The following is a 23,625-nucleotide window of genomic DNA, read 5'->3' as shown; positions in this document are numbered from 1 at the left end:
GGGAATTCTCTAGCTACCCTTCCACCCATGGATTTAAAAAAAATCATTGTGGGGAATCATACATTCTTTCGACATACCATTACTTGTAAAAGTAAGTACAAGTGCGAAATACTAGGGAACAGGTATTTGGACTAAGTATTTATTTATACTTGTACCAGTTGTTCCAAGTATCAAGACGAGATAGTACGACTCACCTCTAGTACAGCCTGGTAGGAAAACTCAGTTCTAAAATCTGGCCCGGCTGCTGAAAAGGTTGGCCACCCATGCTTTACAGCTTGGTACCTGTTTTTGTCCAAATGATGTGTTTGTTTTATGTATTTGTAGTTGGTGTGCATGACTTGTTCGAGTATCGCAAATATTTTGTAAGGCATTAAATGTATTTATGTTATTGTAAAGGAAAGTTAGTATATGTTTTGAATACAATTGAATCCTATAATTTCTATACCCGCTATATCCGATTTTTTGACAAAATGATCTGAGTATGACATCTTGTTCACATTTTTGCGAGCAACAAGAGGAGCCTAAAATTGAGTTTCAAAACCCTCCTTATCACGACCAAAAACCATGTTAAAACTGCGAGTGAGAAACCAAATCCGCTATATCATACAGAAAGTTACTAGCAAAATCCGCTATATCGGATTCAACGAATCACAAGCAGTTATTTTGCCAAAATACAATATGGCCGCCGCTCTGACGCCACGCTCGTGTGTCAAAATGATCTACGCGTGAGTTTCTAAACCCGCCATGTCGGCTCAGTTGACTTTCAAAATCACGAAGTGAGTATCAAAATCCGCTATATCCATTTTATTTATCGAAATTACTTAATTATTGCTAGACATATATAGAAAAATAAATTTTTTTCGAAATTTTATTACTCCAATTCATTATATAAAAAATTGTAATGCATTTACTTATGTACGCTAGAGATGTGACAGTTTTTTGCGGTTTTCTCCAAATCAATGAAAGTTGATATAGCGGGTATAGAAATTATACGACTCAATTGTTTAATTATTATAAAAAAAAATATGGTTTGTCTTCTAATGAATGATTAATGCATACTCTGAGAAACCATTACTGTTCAAACACTTCATATGATCCTTTATCCCAATTTCAAAGTTCCTCAAAGTTTTATTTAAATAAAAAAATCCACAACTTAGTTTTAAGTTTACCCTGAAGAAGTTGAGCATTGCTTACGAAAACAATAAAAATGGTTAAAACTAAGAATTGTTTTTTTAAAATAAGATACGATTTCTATAACGTGTATTCTTTGTAAATAATTATGTACCCTGTTAATGTTATGATATTTATATCACAGTAAAAAAATCATAACCTAAAAATGATCACTAGATTAAAAAACTATGGGGCCTCCTAATAAATGTGTTTTATATTTTACACAACTGATAAACAACCATTAGTGTAGGGCAAATGGAAGTTTATCTGTTGTGTAAAATTTAAAACACATTTATTAGTAAGGGGGTTAAATGAAAGGCAGTATAAAAATCTTTTTTAAATATTAAAAAACGCTGGTTATATTTGCAAAGTGGCTTGAATGTTCGTAAGATCTGTGTAAACCTTAGCAAATGGTAATGTTTTAATATATTTTTTAAAGATTTTAAATTTCGATTAACCCATTCGCCGCTATGTGCAAATATTAAAGCATTTCTTTTTAAATAAAGTGAACACAATAAATATTATCTGAGATTTTCATGGGTGTTATCTTAATTAATTTTTGGGTTATTATGCCGTGCTGCGATTCCTCCTTCTTTAGCCAAAAGTTTTGGACAGCATTACAGTGTATCTTCAGGACCTAAGCTAGTTCTTGCTATCCAAGATGCTACCACATTCATATAATTAATTATTGTACTGAAATGCCGGCCCTAACTGGATTAACGTTTGCAACACGGTGTCTACTAATAAACATTTCTCCACAATCTACGATAAAGGACAATGTAATGCTGTCCGAAACGTTGGCTAAAAAAGGAGGAAGCGCAACACTGCATAATAACCCAAATTAATATAAATTAAAAAAATGTTTCGAAAATAATGCATTAAATGGAACAAATTAATGCTCCTGAAAGTATTATTTTTAACATACTAATAATTTGAAACTTCCTCCTAACTCCGGGGATTGAGCGGACTTTTTATTTTGATAAACTTTTGAATAAAAACATTTTTTTGGTAGAAAGGAACTAACTACACAATACAAATTAAGGGTAAATTAATAATAAAATACACAAAATAAATACATTAAAATGATAACCAGATTTAATACTAAATTCTAGAGTTAAATGAGCCACATCAATTATAAAAATTATATATGTAGGGCATCTTAAAATATTTAATAATAAAAAATTACAAAAGTCAAAACTAAAAAAACCGAATGGACATTTTATGTAAGATTAATTAGAGAAGATCCTGCATATATAAATTTAATAATGTAGAATTTTTATTATTGTAAAATTACATATATGCTGTTATCTGGTGATCATTCATATTCATGAATGTTTAAAACAATATTTAGTAAACATGCTGGATGCTTTCAAACTCACCGTTATTGGGATTCTCATCATCTATCCAGGGGGAAAGATTTCCACGTAAAAAAATCATAAAACATTCAGAAATTAATTAAACTACTAAACATAAAGAAGTTTATAAATTTCTAAATGTGAAGATGAATGACACATAAATAATGATGGTTGTATAGGGGCAGATATGTACATATACTGAATTAGTAATTTGCATGCTTAAAAAAATAATTACCGTGATTTGTTATTAACATTATTAGAAAACAACAGATTGATTAGGTACATAATGATACATGGATTGCTAAAATACAAATTATATTGCGTGGTGTGCTACTTTGTTAACACTGTGAATTAAAAAGCTATCAGGGAATTTTTTTCTAGACAATGGCAGCACTCAGCAGATGTCAAAACTGATTTACAAAATCATTGGGCCAGTGGAATTCTTCTGTCAGATTCCGTACAAAATCAGGGTGGCAATGGTAAATGCATCACACTAACTTACTCCTGGGGGACTAACACAGTGAAATTGATAATGTTTCAATATCGGATCGATAGGCGTAACTACCGATGATTTTATACCGTTTTCCGGAGCACGGTCGCGCTGTTGATAGCCAGACTGATATTGATATTGCAATAAATAAGAAATCGATATACGCTCGCTATGGATTGGCATTCATAAGCTTTAAACAGCATTGTAAATGTTAAAAATACTAATAAATTGACAGTGTCGAATTGAAATATTAACTTTAACCCGTTAATTATTAGGAGACCAAATTTGGTTTCCTAATATTTAAAGGGTTGATTGACAGTCCGCATGTACTTTTTGACACAAAAAGGCAGTTAATTAATAAATGGGGTCTTTAACTAACAACTTTTGTTTCTTCAAGCTGTAATGGAAATAATTGATTGCGTCTTAGATGAATAACGAACGACATTGTAAGTTGCGTCTATTGACAGCTTATCCAACACCTTGGAGGCCGCGCTTAAAGCAGTGGCTATTGTCTACCGACTGTCAGAATCAAATTCTTACCGTGCTCGCAAATACCGCTAACTGACCATAGACGATGGATTTGGTCAATATCGTATTGATATAGGGTTTTATCGATCTACCGTGCTAGATACCCCGTTCTGAACAGAGCATTCAAATGATTGGGTTTTCTTAACTGTCGGTTTTCCATTAATTTATTCAATAACAGTTTTAAACCATGCTTTTTTTCATCCAGTTTGTCAATTTCTTCTATTGACAATGTGTTCTATTTTGGTACCGGACATTATTTGACATCTCTCATTGTTTTACGTAGCTAAATTATGTGAAAATGTTGCATGTTTATTTCGTTTTATATTAAAAATATACAGAGACTACAGTATGTATTTATTACTGATTGTGTAAGTGTAATACTGTTAGGTATTGTGAATTTTGCGTAAGTTTGGTGATTTGACATTTTGTTTTGCGGAAATAAAACACCAGAAGTATACATACATAGTTTAAACTCATAGAATAAATAATACCTGTGTGTGTTAACTTCACATTGTAATATACTTTATTAATTTATGGATATTACGTTTTATTAATTAATGGATAGAGATAGGGTTGTGTTGCCTTGTTGTTATCTGTGCTGCCGTAGTTTGGTGGTTTCACCTCATATATACGAATATTGTATCGATCAAGTAACGGTGATCAGGCAGGCAATTTCAGCAAGGCATTTGGTTAAATAAAAACATCAATTAGATAACAACCAAACACGTGACAGATGCTTTCAATATCTTTGGTTATGTTCAAGGTGTTGCCATTTTTTGACGATTTAGGACTGTCCCAAAATATTCTTTAATCTGTATGAAATCGTTAGTGTGAAAATAATGATTGTGTAAAGTGAAAATTTTCCATTTGGGTCCCGATACAGGGATCGGTATAAATAAAGTATCATGTAAAACCGCTATTTGTTTTGCCAGTTCAATTGAATTTGGCACTTTTGTATTATGAAGCTAACTTCAAGTGATTACACAGCATAACTAAATTAGAAATTTATAATAATGATGTTTGAAAAGTGCTAATAATTTATCTGCCCCTACCAACAATATGGTGAATACAAAACATTCAGAAAACACATATTAAACTTAACATTCATAATGATAATATTGAAGTGGTGCACAAATTGATGATTTTACTGGTGCTGTTTTCTGAAGGTCATCTAACGACTATGCATTGTATTGTTTTGGGATATTTCAGAACATCTCTAAGGTGCAACATTACATTTCTAGTATGTTTTGCTATAGAACTTGATCCAAATTAAAATATCTATTCTAAGCACCCTAAGGTTCTATAAAAGCTTTTGCAAGGGTTTATTTTCGTTGATTTACAGATCGCTAAATCTTAGATGGGTGGAATCAACACGAAAACAACCAGTTGAAGGGGCGGTCATCAGGCATTCCTGATTTTGTTGTATGCAATACATTATGAAATACAAGAAGACAAATGTATGGTTTAGACATCATTTCCACGTCACTGATATTGTTAAAAGAATGGCAAAGTTAAGAAAGGTCTATCAATGTTCCTTTTGACTGCTGAAGACCCAGATTTATGACACATAATAAAGAAAAACACTTGAAATGCCACGTGGTTGTGTTTCGTGATCCAAAAGTCTGCCATTCTTTAAATTTCATACGCAGAACTGTTTCATCAGCTTTATGAAATTCAAATGGGACGACGATATTTAGGACGGGTTGTTTCGGAGAATTTTGAACAATTCATCAAATTTCAACGTTCATTTTCAGGTTCTTTGAAAGAATTTTTCAAGTTAAGTTTTTATTTCAGTTCTGTCAAGTAACTAGCCTATAATGATATAATAACAGAACTTGGATAGGACTTTCACAGAAGCCGATAACGAACCTTGAAATTTGATGAATTGTTCAAATTCTCCGAAACAACTCGCACTTAATGTCAGGAAAGTGTAAGAGAGACATAGCGTATGCTAAAAGAGCTAGAACCAAAAGGTACTAAGTCAGTGGTGACATCAGTGTCCATTTAAATCTATATGGAAGGCATTTCTAGCATTTCTATGGCAAACAATATCAGAACACCTAGACTAGGCAGTGCCTATAATATATTAAAAGAAAAGTCACGATCAAAGGTGGTCAAAGAAGCGAACGCCTCAGTGCTTCTCAAATATACCAATTGCGAGAAATATTCTAAGATTCATAATTTTGGTGTAATACTCTGCTTAACTGGAGTCCAGCAGAAAAATGCCACCCGAAAGGCCACAAGAAAGATGGAAAAATAACCTCAAAAGAAGTAGAGGGCTGAAATAAGATGTCCTGACCCAAAATAGAGAACATTGGTAGGACAGGAATACCCAAACCCAGCAATGAGTAGATTAAGGCGAAAGAAGAAGTATGTATAAAGATGTTTATACAGAAAGGAGACAAATTTGCACGTCGGAACACATTGTGCATAATATCTAATTGTATTTATGTATTTATCTTATTACAATCTTGCATGAATCAAATGTACACAAAAAACAGGAAAATAAATAGAAGAGTAGTTATCAGCCATAGATTCAAACATCGTTTTGATCGCATTCATGACAACATTTAATTAGAAGAGTTAAAATAATGGGCAAGCAATATAGAGGTAAACACACATGAGTTTTAAAGAGGTGCATGCTTCATGAGCAATAAGAGGGCATGAAAGAAATTGACAATGTATTTTTTTTTTACCAAAAAATGGTTTCATGATAATGCCACTTAATCCCAGGGCCACCCCCATAACATAAGTTTGGCTAGCCAGAATCAATGATTCAGGTAAATCGCTACTCTTTTGGAGGCAATAACCTAAAAAATTACAAAGAAATAATTAAAATCCAGTCAAGAATGAAGAATATCATAAGAAATAAAGAATATTGATAAAACAAACAGGCTGTGGTCTTATTCCCAATGTCAACAAGAAAAACAGAATATGTAATATTTATCTACATAAATAAAACAATCTTTTAATTCAACTTTTTCACTTTTTTGGCATTAGCAAAATTTAAGTAGCGATCCACACATAATCGATAATACCATATTGACCAGAGGTGCACAATCAATCGATAGAGGCTGTAAAACTGTGCTTGCCCAAGTATATATTATATTCCGTAAAATTTATGAAACAAAGGATTTTTTATTTATAAAATTATTTTGTCTTCTTTTATTAAGGTAAACACAGAACTACAGCCTTTATTGACTACAAGCCCCTGGTACACATAATACTACATATTAAAAAAATATTCTGAAATTCATCAATACTAAACGCGTTAATAATTGTCAGTACTGAAAAGAGTGCTATTGCTATAAGCTATTGTCAGTACAGCATTATTTACTGTGTGCAATTTGCCTGTGATAATGCCAAAACAATGCGCATTTTTTCTTTCTTATTGACATTGAGAACTTTCCCACTGATTATAAGACACTAATAGTTGAGTCTCATACCGAATCGTCGCTTCTTTTTAAACTCATCGTCAAATGACAGGGTGGTCATGAGTTCCCCGAGGGACTGGGCTAGTAGTGAGGAAGACTTTGCTACCCCTCCAACACTGTGGCCAAACAGAGAAGATGCACCGAATGCCAAGCGATTCGCTATTTCCTCAGGGCCTTCTGCTACACCCTGATAATTGAAAATAATGTCATAGGTTAAGTAATCATAATATAAATAAGAAGTTCCTGCCTACTTTTAAAACAGTTGTAGGGTAGGTACTATTGTTTTAATGATAGCAACATAGTGTAACATTATCATAGTGCCTCAACACTTTTTATTTGGTTCTAAATTTGAAATACAAAACAGAAAGAGAAAATCATATTCTTGGTGAAGTATTTTTGACAGTTTGTTATAAATTGATAATAAATATTGTTGGAGAAATTTGTGTGTATTTTAAGACAGGTCTCGGGTAAAATTCGGTTTATGGGAGTCACTCGAATAACCGAAATTGAACTTGATTTAGACTAATTTAGGGCTGGGGAATCCGAATCTGTAAGAATTAGGTGGGGGTCGGCACTAATAACTGAGTTATAGGGTTTTGAAATTTCGTACGCGATACATAGTAACCATGGTTTATTTATCAATTATGACATAAGAAAATCAAATTAGTGACGATTTATTAGTCTCACATTTCAGAAGTGCCAACCAAAAAATAAAAAGTGTTGCCATATTATAATAATATTTTTTTACAAAATAGGTTAGGTTTTTAGTTTGGGTTAGAGTAGGCAGAAGAACATGGGAAAAAGGTATTAGAATTAAATCACAAACCAGTCTATACAAACCTAGCGTAGCCCACAAACTATTTGAAAACTGGGATGTAACTCTAAAGGGGACGCGAGCAGGCGTTATTAAAGGGGCAATTTTTTGTAACAGGAAATAACATGGAAAAAAGGTATTAGAATCAAATCACAAACCAGTCTAAACAAACCTAGCGTAGCCCACAAACTACTTGAAAACTGGGATATAACTCTAAAGGGGACGCGAGTGGGCGTTATTAAAGGGTCATTTTTTTGTTATAGAAAATCACAGTTAGGTTAGGTTATATATATATAAATTTAATATTTACAAGATTTTAAATAATAAACTACAAATCTGGCAAATGATATTTAATTTTCTGAATTTTCCATGCATTGATATTATTATTATATGGCAACACTTTTTATTTTTTGGTTGGCACTTCTGAAATGTGAGACTAATAAATAGTCACTAATTTGATTTTCTTATGTCATAATTGATAAATAAAACATGGTTCCTATGTATCGTGTACGAAATTTCAAAACCCTATAACTCAGTTAATAGTGCCGACCCCCACCTAATTCTTACAGATTCGGATTCCCCAGCCCTAAATTAGTCTAAATCAAGTTCAATTTCGGTTATTCGAGTGACTCCCATAAACCGAATTTTTTCCCAGGTCTCTTCCGACAAAAACATGTACAAATTTTGTGGACGCTTAAGTCTGGGCCACAATACAAAAACATTGTGATGCGCCTTTAACAAACGATATAATATAATGTATGATGTTTTGTTCTCAAACAGTACACTGATATTTAGTATAATGTATTTAAGAACAACTGGTATGGCGGTTAGAAATGGGAGAGGCTATTATTCACGCTTACAGGCCTTTTATACTTTACTTTCGCAACTTACATTAATTAGAGACATACATTCACTATTATTCTACAGTCTCCGACATACGTTTATTACATAATTATTGTTGTTTTTGCACGATACACACCATGAATGGTTCATAGAAGAACTCCCCAAGTCCTCTGGTGAAATCAGTTATCTTTCCATAAGGATTGCCCAATATGTCCAGCCCCAAAATGAGGACATAGAACTGCTGTATCAACTGATTGTAATAATGTAGATATGCATCATTGTATATTTGTAATGGGGTCGAGGATTTGCCTGCTATTTCGAAATACGCCATTCTGGAATAAAACATAGAAAACAATATTTAAAAACAAAAGAGTTATATCATTTTCAATTCTATAACAAAGAAACACTTCAATCCATTTCTTCAATCAGTTTCCTAATAAAAAATGTGTTTGAAACAAAACTGGTATTTTATTTATATATATATATAAGTAAATATTGTTAGAATAATAATGTTATTATGAATGGCTTACTTTAACTTGACTCCCTTCATTTCTGTCAAGCAAGAACTCCAAGAGTTGAATAAAAACTCTAACAAATCACTGTTGAACAACTTAGGTCTATTTTCCTTTTTGGCGCTTTTATTAGGACTGGTCGGTAGATTTTCTTTTGAGTAGCCCCTCGACGATAGACTCAAACGCACTTTCATAGGCGACAGATGCATGTACTCAATGATGGTCGACTTGGACGATTCAGCTAACTGTTTTGTAGCAATGTTCGTTATGGGAACATGCACCAAAGCTAAATCAGCTCTCAACCGTAAAGCTGGCTTGTCTTGAACAGTCCATTGGTTCATTATATCAAATATATAGTTAACAAATCCCTTATCGAGTTGAATGCAGAACTCTTGAACTAACAACTTGATGTATTTGTAAACATCTTGGTTGCATTGAGGCCGATTCTTTTTTAGACTGACATATTCGATGCACGGACGAGTGCCAATCTTCTTTGCGATCTGACCGGGCAGCGGAGCAGGGTATAAAACCGTCGGGAAAACAGCCTCATACAACTGATTGTCTATCTGCAACCTGTGAAGTTTGAGATGGGTATACATTTGGGTGTCAGACTTGCGTACCTGCATCCACAACGCAGGTCTGTAAGTGCGACGCAACTCGCCGAAGAAAGGTTTGGTCATTTGCATTTTGTCAAAGTCAATGTGAATGTATTCTTTCAACTGACACTTCTTTTGATCTGACTTAAATCTTTCTTCAATCCAAGATGTCAGGTCCACAGTTAATAACTTCCACTTGTGAGCTACATTAACTTCCCATTTCGTTGGAGAATCTGTTAGGCTGATGTACGATAGTTCTTTAATACCCAAGGTTGTCTGCATACAGATAGACAGACCGAATCCAGACATTGATAAGAACATTTCATAGTTGCACTTTTCAGAGTCTATCCTTTGCCTGTATTGATAGGCCATTCTTTCCTCTTGTGTCAACATGAATACTCTTTGATAACCATCTAAGTAGGACACCCAATACACAACAACTTTCGCCTTTTTAGTTTTGTTTGTTTTGGTTGTTTTTTTAGAGATTTCCGTGCAGTCTGAATCTTCATCGCTGGAAGATTCTTCTGGAGATTTTGGAGTCAGCTTTTTGAGAGTGGATGATAGCTTGGAAGTGACGCTGCTTGTGGAAGTGAGGGGAGAATGTTTGACTGTGTGAAAACTGACTTTTTCTTCCCCATATCTGGAATGAAAGATATTTAATTAAATGTAAAAACAAAACAATTAATCAATTTTACACTATGCTCTACGCAGTTCATTTTAACGTTTACAACCACCAAATCAAGCACATATTTATATTACATGGTTGAAGATATACAATAATACAGTAGTACTAAGTATTTAATACTACAAATATGACGAAAATCGAACAGTTCAAGAGACAGAAAATCAAAAGGTTAAGGTTAAATAGAAAACAATATGAGAATTACATCTACTTTCAAAAATGTTGTTAAAGAGAATAGCTGTGTGGCTTTTTTCATACAAAACTTAAATATGGATTTGAGACCAAAATACTTGACCGAACCGAATAATTATTGTAGGTGAGCAAACACATCCACCGAAAAGACCTAGACAAACTTCACCCCATGAACCCAGGCACCAAACTTAGCAGACCACCTATGCAAAGGATGTTAGTTATCTAATAAATTTGTATTACCATTAACTCACAAAAAAGTTCTAAAATCGCAAATAGTTCAATTATTTAATGGCCTGTATTATATAATTTAAAACACAAATAAACAAAATAGCACATATCTGTACATCTCACACAGATTCACATTCATTTGCCTCGATTTTATGATATATTCAACCCTAAAAAATGCTCTTAGCATACTAAAATAAATTTTATTCGCTTGGCAAGGAAAAAATGGATCTTAATATTATTATGGCTTGTCGTTAAGTCACTTGTAAACATATTTAATTTATTTGAACAAGTATATAAGCATATCTGAGCATGTATTTACTTTATATGCGCATACATACATGAAGACCGCAAAACCATTAAATGTCTCAATTTTTTTTTTGTGTATTGAATTCCATTCGACAGCTTAGTTTGCAGAGTATAATTTACATGTTAGAAATTCTTGGCGCACTAGAGGTTAACAACAAAATATACAATAAAGTCTTTAAAATGTTACATAATATTGATATTACAGTACCCGTCTTTGAAGAAATTGGCTTTAAATCCTTTTCCTTTATTATTGTAGACATTCCAGAAAAGGAATCTATCCTTGGTGGGGTCATCCCACGTATACAGGGTGGACTGGCTGGGGCTCAGCAGCGCCACTTGTCCCGACTCATTCTGGTTCAGCTTCAGGAAGATGTCCTCGCACAGGTTGTCGATACGGACTGGAGCGTCCCCGTGGCGGTACGAACGGAAGGTCACCGTGAAGGGTTTTTCTGTACCGCCACTCACATCCACTGCTAGGCCGGTCTGAAATTATAAAATATTTCAATGATATATATACTACACATTTTTTTAAAAAAGAAGACAAACATTCCCCGTTTATGAATAACCAAATAATGTTGGAAAAACTACTAATACCATAATAATAAGCGGAAGATGTTCAAAGATAACACAGCTCGAATTCAAAGTTAAAATATAAAATGTTACCATATTACATGTTAAAATGTGTGAGTATTAATAGTACGGATCATGGCTGTCTTATGAGAAGCTGCAACGATTTTAGGCTTCCTAAGACAAATATATTGGGAACACAAAATAATATTTATTATAAAGGTTTTAAAATGTTCATTGAACTCCCTTTAAATGTTAAGGAAGCTTAAAGTTTTGCAGTTTTTAGTGGGTTATGTCTTAATGTTTTACCTAAGTCCAAATTTTAGTACGTAGGTAATAGTAGTTGCAGTAGTTTTAGAATATATATATATACACTAGACAAATAATGTAATTTTTTTTTAGCTAAATAAAATATACAAAAAAAGACGATTGAATTGCTAACTAAAATTAACTAACTAACCATCACTCCGATTACCCGCAAGGAGGTAGGCAGAATGGACAGAATGCCAAATAACTCAGTATTGGCACACACTTCTTGCTCCATTCACATTCATACATACCCTGCTCATTGCACAAGCTGTAAATTTGTAAAATAAAGTTGTCAAACATTTAATTGTCTAGTGTCGAATCATTCAATCAATTTTCACCAGTGGCGGCTCGTGACTATTCAGCTTGCTAGTCATAGAAAAAGCATTATCCCCGATAATGGCGAGTTCACGGCTATAATGAGCAATTTCAAAATGATACTTTAGTTCAGGCTCATCTACATAAAATTGTTGACTGTTATGAAGAGGTCGATTCACTGATATACCGTGCAAATAATTTTGTCAACACAATTTCTGAATACACGAATCGGTCTGAAAAAATAGTTGGGAATTATTAAAAAAATATTCTCGAAGTAAGTAAGCAAGTAACAAACAAAGGGGCGGGAATTTCCTATCCTGTTAGGGACAGATTCATATTTTTATGGCACTATCTGTGTAAGATTGTGGGCTATGCAAACCATTGCTATCCATCGGGCACAATGTAAAATTGTCATACAATCTGCGAAATTTGAGTTTTGCAAATTTGTTCCCTTTTTACGTATTCTTTTGTATTCATCGTCAATTTTGTTTTATGAAGGTACCTAGTTACGACTACCTACATCAGTGCATGCGTAAATTTATGATAACACAACTTATTCAGCAGAGGGGCCGCATTGCCTATTTTTCAAAAAGGCCACGCTCAACCTCTAAGTGGATTTTTTTTTTGTTTTTGTTAAGGGAGTTGGTAGAGAAATTCAAGAGTTAAGGTTTTTGTTGAATTTTGTGTTATGCAAACCGGTGGTTCCATTTAGGAAATGCAGCGTAAATTAACCAAAACTCTTTAACTTTTTATGCGGACATAAAAATCCCGCAAGCTAGTTATTTATTGACAAGTGCGATTTTACAAGCAATAGGTTTATAAGCGGTTGGAAGCTTCGAACCAGGTGATGATAGTTATAATGCGATGATTGTTTTGAAGAAGAAATTGAGAAGCATGAAAGCGAAATCTTTGTAAATCAATATTTTTAAACAATCATTGATAAAAAAATTAATGAGTAAAATAAATGTATTTTTTAATAGGTAATTAACCTACGGTATTTTGAAAACCTACTGTAATTTAGCGCATTTATTGATAGTAGAGGCAGGTAGGTTAGTACATTCGACTTTTAAAAAACCGATTTGGATGCAACGATTAACGGGATTAACGATAAAGAGCAAATTTAGTCGGTCCCCTTGTGCTCTTTATAACTAAGTTTGACTGTAATTATTGATGTTGTTGCAATCAAAAATATATTTTTTTAAATTTTCTTAAATGAATATTTCATTTGAAGAATTTAGGCATTTCAAAAACTTTCAGAATTTTTTTTTTTTTTTTTTCAAAAAATATTTTGAAAAAAAAAAAATTCTTTCTGCTACAACAATATCACAAAGTCACAAGCTGCCACTGCTTTTCAACAATAGTAAGAATGAAGAACCAGAGAAAGTACTCAGGCTAACAATAGTATTGACTCCTCACTTAGCACCTAAATTCCGTGATGGAGAGATGTGATACAATTCTTATTTGCTTTCCTTGTTATGAAAACTTATATAAGAGTGAGAGTACAAATCGTTTTCAACCATTTACCCTTAACACTTTCACTTGAGCAGAGATTGCCATCATGTACTCTCAAAGAAGTCTAGTTATAATTTTATATTTCATTAATTTAACATTTCAATGTGAATCTAGAACAATAACCGAAGGTAGTGAAACGAAAAACATCGGTGTATCCAGTAATAGAGAAGTAACAAACGATGCAACAATTATAGAAGAACGGTTAAAAGATGCTGAAACTTTGACGGTAAAGCGCGTTGAGACAGCAGTTATAGAAAACGAGACAGAGGAATCGGACGGCAAAAGACGCGTGAGAACATTGTGGAATAAGTTAGGGAAGATCAATGATAGAGAAAGACGTGGGCTTTTGAATGATCCTTATGGATATAACTTGGGACCGGTGTTCCAAAGTTCAGGAGAGGATGATTCCGATGGTCCACCTTCTCATCATGGACATGGACATAGAGAGTATTACTATCCACCTCATCCAAGTTCACACGAAGTAAGTCAAAGCAATTTTTTTAATGTGTTACAATATTACTGATTTTGTCCTCACTTATTTTTCATTATGCATCAAAAACCGATTTACATACCTCTCTCAATAATCTGTCGCTCGATTATTTGACAACTATTATAATCCGCCAGTATTTGTTACTAGTTGAAAGTATAAAATCAAACTGTATAATTTGCCGGTATTCGTATGTCACATAATGTACTCTGTCTCGGGCCTTGACTCGAGTGAGAAGATTTGTGCACCGACGGGTTGGGTTATCTTACTCTAACACACTCCGTAGTAACGGTATAGTGTATAGTATATCATCGTCTAGCTTGCTCTTGCTTTTTTTTCATAATGTTTCGAATTTATTATTTTCATATGCAGCATTTTAAACGCATCAAAGTTTGCACCCGTAGATGGTGTGAGAGTTTTGACACAATCTAGGTGTGCCGATAGATTGGCACTCTGATGCTAAGAGGGTTAAAAGTGTACTCAGGATGTCATAGACAGCCAGGTGTGACAACCTTATATATCTAAAATAACTTGTTACAAATTCACAAAGCGCTAAATAGAAGCAGATTCTAGGAAACTGGTAACTGTGATTGTATTGTAAACTAGTTTTGTTTTTCACTTTTTATTTTTGATGTAAACTGATTGTGTTGTAAACTAGATGTATTTTGGATTTTTTATTTTTTAAGGCAAACCATTTTTTTTGTATACTGCGCCTGCTCTCGTCATAGGATTTTCTAGAAACAGGCTAAGTACATTAACGGTGTAATGTAATTTATAAAAAGATAAAATTGCCAGGTCGTCAAATAGTGGTCCTGCTAACGAAACTTGCTCAAATGCATTCCTTACCACACTAACAACAATTATTGAAAGTTATGTAATATGTACAGAAAGCAATTTAAACACGCAAAAACTTTCATTAAAAAATATTATTTTAGGAATCTCATTCTGACGAGCACCCGAGTTTCGGACCATACCTCCCCCCACACCATGATCACCCACCACCAGGATATTCCTTAACGCCTCCTACAGTGGAACACGAAGAGAAACCCGCTGAAGAGCCAGATTATTCCCCCTACCCCCCGGCTCAAGAACATCATCACCACCCAGAACCAGAAGATCACCCCTATCCCCCCGCTGAAGATCATCATCACGAACCAGAAGATCACCCCTATCCCCCTGCTGAAGATCATCATCACCACCCAGAACCAGAAGATCACCCCTATCCCCCTGCTGAAGATCATCATCACCACCCAGAACCAGAAGATCATCCCTATCCCTCCTCTGAAGAGCATCATCATCCAAAACCAAAAGATTATCCTTATCCCCCCGCTGAAGAGCACCATCACCATCCGGAAGAAGTTAAATGCGACCATCATCCATCAGAAGAACCCAAATATAATCCTTATCCACCGCCAAGCGAACCAGAACATCATCATCCGCAACCACATCTTTATCCACCAGCTGAAGACTCGAGTTATATACTATACCCACCCCACAGTCCTCCAGAAGAAGTAAGTTATTTACATTAATTTGGGGCAACTTTTGAATCGGGGGGCTACTTTGATCATGGCGGATATTAGCATAATTTTCACTACCACTCAGAATTTTGTAAAATTATTCTTTTCTTTTTAATAATATTTTTTCAGGTATACAATGACACTTCGAAAATAAGTGTCCAATTAGTAGGTTTTAGGGTTATATCAAACATATGGTTGAATTGTGAAGCTGTTTTTTAAACATATATTCAGACAGAAAAAGTACATTTTATAAATTCCTCAACGATTATGATATGTAGTTTTGTGTTATTTATATTGTAAAGTTTATCAGTATCTATAGTTTTAATATGTTCTAACTACTTGAACATTCAAACTCGAATTTCTTTTTTACAATTTTTTTTTTGGGATTTGTGTATTATTGTAATGAGCTTATAGAAAATGGTATACAAAAGTAGTAGTATGGTTACTTTGATCACCAATTTTGTTGTACATATATATTTTCGATAGTATAAATATGTGCAATAAATATGACATTCAATTTTCTAACACAAATGATTTTATAAGAAGTTATTTAGTTTTAAAGTTGAGAATTGATAAAGATCTTATGGTATACCAATTTAAAACATTATTATTTAATATGATTTATGTCAAATGGCAAAGATATTAAAGAGATAAACATCTAAAATGTCACGTTATGTATTCTTAACAGGTTCATAAAACAGAAGAATCAGATTTGAAGCCGAATAAAGAATTACTAGCCATAGCTGAAAAACAAATTGATCAGGTATCATATTACACATTTCTTTATATTATTCTATGAAGGGGTTATTTATTCATGTATCAATAGAGTTCTGGGTGCTGATTTGCAAATACAAAAAAAAAATCATTAAAAGATAAATATGTACACCAAATATCACACAAAGCAGTGACTATTCTCTGTTTAGGGAATACATATATCTTAAACTTTTGACAGTCGGAGAAGTATAAAAGCAATTTGTTTGATTTTGGTGAATTTTTAACCAATTGTGGAGACAATTATTGATGGAGCCCTCGTTGACTTTTTGAATAAATACAAATTATCTGACAATGTGGTTTTTATGTACAGGACATGTTTAATATGCACACGAAATCCAATTTAAAACCAAACAAAGCACTGCTAGATATAGCAGAGAAAAAAATAAGAGAGGTAATATTACTACAAATTTAATTAAACATCCGTCAGCAATACAGTGCATATTATAATCAGTATGCTTCAACGTTGAAAGTTTCATGAATATATATATTATTTGCAGGGTAAAGAACACAAAGAGAGCAGTGTAGAAGCACACTACGGTTCACCCTCTACATCTTATGGTGTCCCAGTTTCTTCCGTGAGTTAAATATATTTAAATCTATGGTTTTATACTACTAATATTAGAAATTTCAATGAAATTAGTAAAAATATAATCAGTATGGTGTAATAATAAAAATTTATTATTTATTTTCAGGGTAAAAAAGAACAAAAAGAGATCAGAGTGGAAAAGCATTACATCCCACCCTTTACATCTTATGGTATCCCGTTGCCTTCCGTGAGTTATATATACATGGCGTCCGGAAGCTAGTGGTACAATCGGGAAACTGCTATAAATAAACATTACATAGAGAACAAAAAAAAAACACTATTTTCAATCAGAGGACATAATGATTTTTTTCCTGTTACAACTGAAGGCTTAAAAAAAACTTTTGGAGCGGGGTTTACTCTTACTCACATTTTAAAATACAATAAACCGACAGTAAATTGACCAAAATTTGTTCTAAAAAATTTAATCTTCAGACCCAATGTACTCTTCGAAATGTGATGTAGATATTAGTTTCTCACTAGTACCACTAGTTACCGAAGTTGTCCGAGGGTAAAATGCGCTAACTTCGGGGGGTGATTCCACACGATAGTACAAGTAAAAATGAAAAATTTAACTTAACTTTTTCGATATTCCAATGTTTTTAGGTAAAAAGGTTAAATTGTTTCCACGGTAAAATGCATATTCTTCTATGGAAAAATATTTTTGAATTGGAAAATAAACATTGTAATTTCGAAAATTTTTTTGATCTTTTTTACTTCTACCATTATCTAGAATCCCTCCCCGAAGTTAGCGCACTATACCTATGGTTTCATTATAAGCCTATGCTTTCATATCATCATAAAAGTCTATTTAATTATTGGAGTATTTGAACTGTCTATACATATTTTAATTTTATTATTTTCCAGGTGCCAAATCCATCACATGAAATTCAACCACCACATGAAGCCAAGCCTGAACATAAAGGTGAAGCAGCTAAAACTCCACCGGCAACATCCTATGGAATTCCCGATGCCAAAGTAATTATAAAAACATGAAAATTATCAAGCTTTAAAGTTTTTTGAGACAGAAAACAAAACCAAGATTTAATTTTTGAATAAAGTAAAACGAAGTGAACGGAGTATTGAGACATAATTCCTTTTACCAGGATATAATATATAAATATTATTTACCAACAGAGAATGTGATAAATAAAATAAATGTGTTCTTACTAAGTAAGGTTAGGTTCCCTTTAGGACGGGTTGTTTCGGAGAATTTGAACAATTCATCAAATTTCAACGTTCATTTTCAAGTACTGTGAAAGATTTTTTCAAGTTCTGTTTTTATTTCAGCTTTGTCAAGTAACTAGCCTATAATGATATAATAACAGAACTTGAATTGGACTTTCACAGAACCCGAAAATGAACGTTGAAATTCGATGAATTGTTCAAATTTTCCGAAACAACCCGTCCTAAATCTTTCTAAATATTATGTTATTGTGATAATAAAAGGTTTTTATTATCTATGCATTTCGGTTGTTCAGAACGGTCACATTTAATTGTGTTGAAAATTCATACACAAGTATCAACTAAATCTACATCTACATTTATATGTGTAAATATTTCAGATTCAACAAACTTTCTCAAAAGAGACGCCCAAAGAGATGAAAGAGGATGCAAAGCATGACTCCGATTCTGTTGCAGCGAATGAAGCCAAGCCATACAATCTTCATAGCAGTTCCTACGGAGCGCCACAGAAATCTGTAAGCTTTTCACTATTTTACACAAGAACTACCTATATTCGGCAAAACTGGAGATGTCTGAGGGAAACCATTGTCCAAAGCTGGACGCCAGAAAGCTAATGAAGAAGAAAGATGGGATGGAAGGATGCATCATCCAAAAGAATCGAAAATAAATATTGAACACCTATACCAAAAAAGCAACTAGCATAGGACAGAACACATTGGATATGATTTGAGATTTCAGACAGCCAAAAGTATTAGAGAGGTTTAGTTTAGGGATATTTTGCCGGGTTGCGCTACCTCCTACTTTAGCCAACGTTTCGGACAGCATAAGGCACTATAAGTCAGAACACATTGTTCAGATTGGCAGGACCCAAGAAGTGTGGAATCAACTTGGAAATGCCATCATCCACAAGTGATAAACAGTGGCTAACTCCGACAAGACAAGTTTAAATAACTATTCATACTATGGTTATTGTAAATCAATATACATTTGTTTGCAGGTAACCAGTTTTACTTCGCAATCAACCAATATCAAGCCGTTTTTCACGCTACCGGATGACTCCAATAGATCTTTTAGATTTGATTCCAGGAATACGAATAGTGTAAGTTCAAATAATAATAAATTTAATTTGTTATAACTAAATAATGAATCACATTGTTAAGACTATTGTTTTTTTATTACAATAAAATATTTCTTTCAGGTAAATGAGATTGATGGTGCTAAGAAGAAAAGAGAAACAAAATATGTGATGATTCCAATGGATAAATTCAGTGAATTAACAGAGTGCATGCACAAATCATTAAGTTCTGCATACACTCTTAAAATTGAAGATGGCACTCTAGTAAAAGAATAATATAGCTTCTTCGATATTCAAAGTGTGCAATTAATTTTTATAAGTTTAACTATGAAGTATGTAATGTGTTATATTATGAAATAAAGATTGTTGTGTTGTAAATTTTATCTTTTTTTTATAATGAAGTGTTATTGAGTTTTATTTAAGAATGTTTCTAATACCAAAATCAAGTACTCTCTACTGTTGAAAATGGCAAACATATCTGCTCTGGAGATAGATATTCTAGACACCTGAAAAAAAGTGTGTTTATTCTTTTCTTAGATACCAGTGTAGTCGAGAAACATACTCAATAGCTCGTCTCTGAAATAACCTGCATGCTTTTGTGTTTAATCCCTCTTATAAAAGCTAATCAAATGGAATACTCTCAGTAATGAATTATCAATAACTGCCGTAAAGAAATGTTGCGCTTCTAAAGAATTAGGTTAGAATTAAGTAATTATTTTATTTATATGCATTGTACACAACAGAGAGAGAGAGAGTTAACATAAATATTACAAAAAAGATAAAATAAATAATAAATACCAACCGTCCAATAATGGTGTACAACAATATATTAGGTACAAGATAAAATAAAGAGACAGTCAAGTAAAAACAAAACAATGATTTAAGCCTGTGAGAGACCACGCTATATTCTCGTGGCTTGGCCTATTTCAGCATATCGGTCACCATACATTCCCATTGGGATTGTATGGCGAGCGATATGCTGAAATAGGGCAAGACATGATGCGTATAGCGTAATCCATCGCACCATAAAGCTCGTTACACACAATGAATATATAAGGGGGTGTGGCCATACAACAGTCACAGATATATTATATTACCCATCTGTGATGACTGTTTGTATGGCGAGCAATATTGTTAAACAGGCCATACCCACTAATAATATATATTATATTCTTAGGCTAGCTTTAGACTTGTAAGTATTTTCGTAAATTTACGACTTCTAGCCAATGGGCTTATTGGATTTTCAAAATGCAATATGCCCATTGGCTAGAAGTCGTAAATTTACGAAAAAACTTACAAGTCTAAAGCTAGCCTTAGGCTTTATGAAAGAGAGAAGTAGAAATATGTACTAGATTACGAAAGATTTCTGAAATTTCAAAAAGTTCTGGGTACACTTTTGCTAAATGTGTAGATGTAAAAATTTTGCTCCTAATAGTACTCCAAAATAGTTCAAAATACAAAAGATTTCTCTCCAACGTTTGTGCAAAACTTGAACAATTGCAAATCTAATACTTCTAATATTATATAAAAGAGACTCACCCCTTTATCCATCCTCAGCACAGTGAAGTGCGTGTTAGTTATTGCGAAATGCTGAGACACCATGGAGGAATCCCTGAACTTGCAGTGCAGCCGCATGGAGTCGGTCTCGGGCCAGAAGGCCACGCACTGCCCCGGGATTAAGTCGATCCACAGGTCGGCCCGTTCGTTCTCCTCCATGAAGCGCAGGTGCTTCTTGCTCTCGTTGGTCACCAGGAAGTACGGCAGCAGAGTGATGATGCGCGTCAACTGGGGGCAGAGCTGGGACAGGCTCACCTGGGAATTCAAATTAAATGTTATTGTGAAAGAAAACATCTTTCACAGAATTACGGAACAGCCAAAATTCTAAGAAAAAGACTCCGGTAATTTATGTCGGTTAAAATGGATTTCGTAGCTCTAGCCAGAGCTGTTATAAGACATTAGAGCCTCTTTAGAAGTTCACATACAATACGAGTCTACAAAATCTTCATACAGCAGCAAAAATCATCTCTGGCAACAAAATTTAAACAGCTTTTTCTGTCTGGAAATTCTGGGTATCTTGCCGAAAAAATTAAACAAGATGCCATATTATTTTGAGATTTTCACGTCCAAAGTATTATTGCCATTGACTATGGGGTTATCATGCTGTATTGCGCTTCGTCCTTCTTTAGCCTGCCTTCATTGTTCGAAACTTTGGCTAAAGAATGAGGAAGCACAACACGGCGTAATATCACAAAATTAATCGTGATGAAGATGCCATAGTGTTAGTTTCATGTTTTTCAAGAGCGTAGAAATCTATGGAGCGGCAAAATAAGATTTGTGACTGTTTGTATACATAAATAACTTATGAAACCATTACGATATTCTGATGCCCTCTCCCACAAGAAGATCGCTAACATTAGGGAGATATTCACTCTGAAGTGAAATAAATATAAGGATACAAATCACGGACGAATCCCGTTGTTTCAGGAGTTCGTTATCATCTGAATTTAAAAAAGTTATTTTAATAGTTACCGTCATAAGTATCCTGTAGCGCCTGTTCCTCTCGCGATGCTTGCAGATGATCAGGCCTGAGGCTCCGACTGTCTCCAGCCCAAAGGCCGAGGACCAGGAACTCTGGTAGACACGCAGCCGCACACGCCGCCTCCTCATGGAGCGGCGGTACTGGAAGAGGAGGGGCTCAGAGCCCACGCATTCGTAGACCACATCCGAAAGGGAGCCCTGGGGGTGGTGTTTGAAAGGGCAGATTTGTATGGTATGGTAAACAAGTGAATAGGATTTTTGAAAGGAATTGACAAATGAGAATTAAAATACTTTTTCACATAGCTTTCATTTTAGGATTACTTTTTATATGATTATATTAACTGGACAAAATACCTAATATTTTTGATACTAGGTAAATACAGAGAGGAGTTTTCAAATCTGAAATTTTATGCCATTTTGAGGCATATAATATGAATTTCAACTTTACAACTTCTGGGCCATGCAACAAAAGTTTCATATCATTATTTCAACATGAGACAAAAATGAAAGCGAATAAAACATCTTTTGGAAAATATCTCGCCTCATCCTTAATACGGATAAATTATTTCAAAAAAATTAGTTCAATTACAATGAGGAACAACTATTTCAGTCATACTAATTCTGTTCGAAATAACATTCAATATTTCATCTTATGGGGGGGGGAATGCACAACCGACTCATACAGTAACCGCGGAGATAAGTCTATTTTATCTATGGCAAAAGTCGCCTTCTACTATCTCGTTGATATTACTGGCTGGTTCCAGCCCAGCACCCGGCAGTAGTATGCTAGCGCGCTTACATGGCAAAAATAAATTATGCTATTCCTATTGGCTGATTAAGTTCTAGCCTTATTCCATAAACACTTCATTGTCACTGTCAGTTGGATTTTGTTTTGACATGATTGTGTTTTCGATTTTGATTTGATTGTGTATTTATTGAAGAAACAATAATTTTATATTAAACAAATCGCATAGTATGAATGTGAAAGACACGCAGGATCTAAGATAGAAACCACGTTATTCAACTATTATTGACTCACCCTTAGTTGCAAAGGCAATCCAGTCTTATTGATAATCCAATACGGGGCATGGAGGAACAGCTCACAGCCTTCAGACCTCTCAATCTTCAGATTCAACCCCAGTTGCTTGTTCCCTCCATCAGTGTCACAATCAGTCGTCATTGCCAATGTCTTTTCCTCCAGATCATTGTTCAGGTTAAAGCTTCCCGTCCATGGAAGACCCAGGTAATTGACGTCAACAGAAACTCGGTGAGATTTGGATAAGTTCATGTGGTAGACATTGGTCTTTTCTCCCGCCTCGATTCTCACTTGGTGTGAAATATGCGGGATTTTGACCTCAATGGCGTAAGGAAGACGGTTGTGGATTGTCAGAGGAGGTAGCAGGCGTATCAGGAAGTTGGGTATTGTGTGTGATGATTTATTTGTTCGACAACCTGTTAAAAAGATATTTGTATGAATTCTTAAACAGTTAAAATACTGAAAATAGCTAATAAATGTGCAAACCATAAGATTGAGAAGCTGAATACAATAACAACTTATGATGAAAATTGTAGTTTTGAGTGAAACGCACATAGAAATATGAATATTAGTAGAC

At 34.0% G+C, this 23,625-nt stretch overlaps 1 protein-coding gene across 7 annotated transcripts in view; it reads right to left on the bottom strand.

The window, feature by feature from the left end:
* The window catches only part of LOC149420036 (intermembrane lipid transfer protein VPS13A-like), a 91,759-nt gene that overhangs the window by 5,736 nt on the left and 62,398 nt on the right, over positions 1–23,625 (bottom strand). For 4 of the 7 annotated variants that reach the window (XM_089637434.1, XM_089637436.1, XM_089637435.1 and 1 more), the window contains exons 36-44: positions 23,052–23,464; positions 22,004–22,210; positions 21,014–21,286; positions 11,359–11,633; positions 9,165–10,382; positions 8,771–8,966; positions 6,990–7,164; positions 6,240–6,353; positions 2,550–2,570 (exon numbers count right to left, since the gene is read on the bottom strand). In XM_089637434.1, coding sequence (XP_089493560.1) covers positions 2,550–2,570; positions 6,240–6,353; positions 6,990–7,164; positions 8,771–8,966; positions 9,165–10,382; positions 11,359–11,633; positions 21,014–21,286; positions 22,004–22,210; positions 23,052–23,464 — 2,892 coding nt within the window. The remainder of the gene's footprint in view (positions 1–2,549; positions 2,571–6,239; positions 6,354–6,989; positions 7,165–8,770; positions 8,967–9,164; positions 10,383–11,358; positions 11,634–21,013; positions 21,287–22,003; positions 22,211–23,051; positions 23,465–23,625) is intronic. The other 3 variants (XM_089637438.1, XM_089637439.1, XM_089637440.1) reach the window with 3 other exon arrangements.

This window comes from Hesperophylax consimilis, chromosome 11 (assembly GCF_061612785.1).
Source record: "Hesperophylax consimilis isolate HC1 chromosome 11, BYU_Hcon_1.0, whole genome shotgun sequence".
NCBI classification, from domain to species: Eukaryota; Metazoa; Arthropoda; class Insecta; order Trichoptera; family Limnephilidae; genus Hesperophylax; species Hesperophylax consimilis.
The sequence above is the reverse complement of the archived record's forward strand: the minus strand, read 5'-3'. Positions and strand labels throughout refer to the sequence as shown.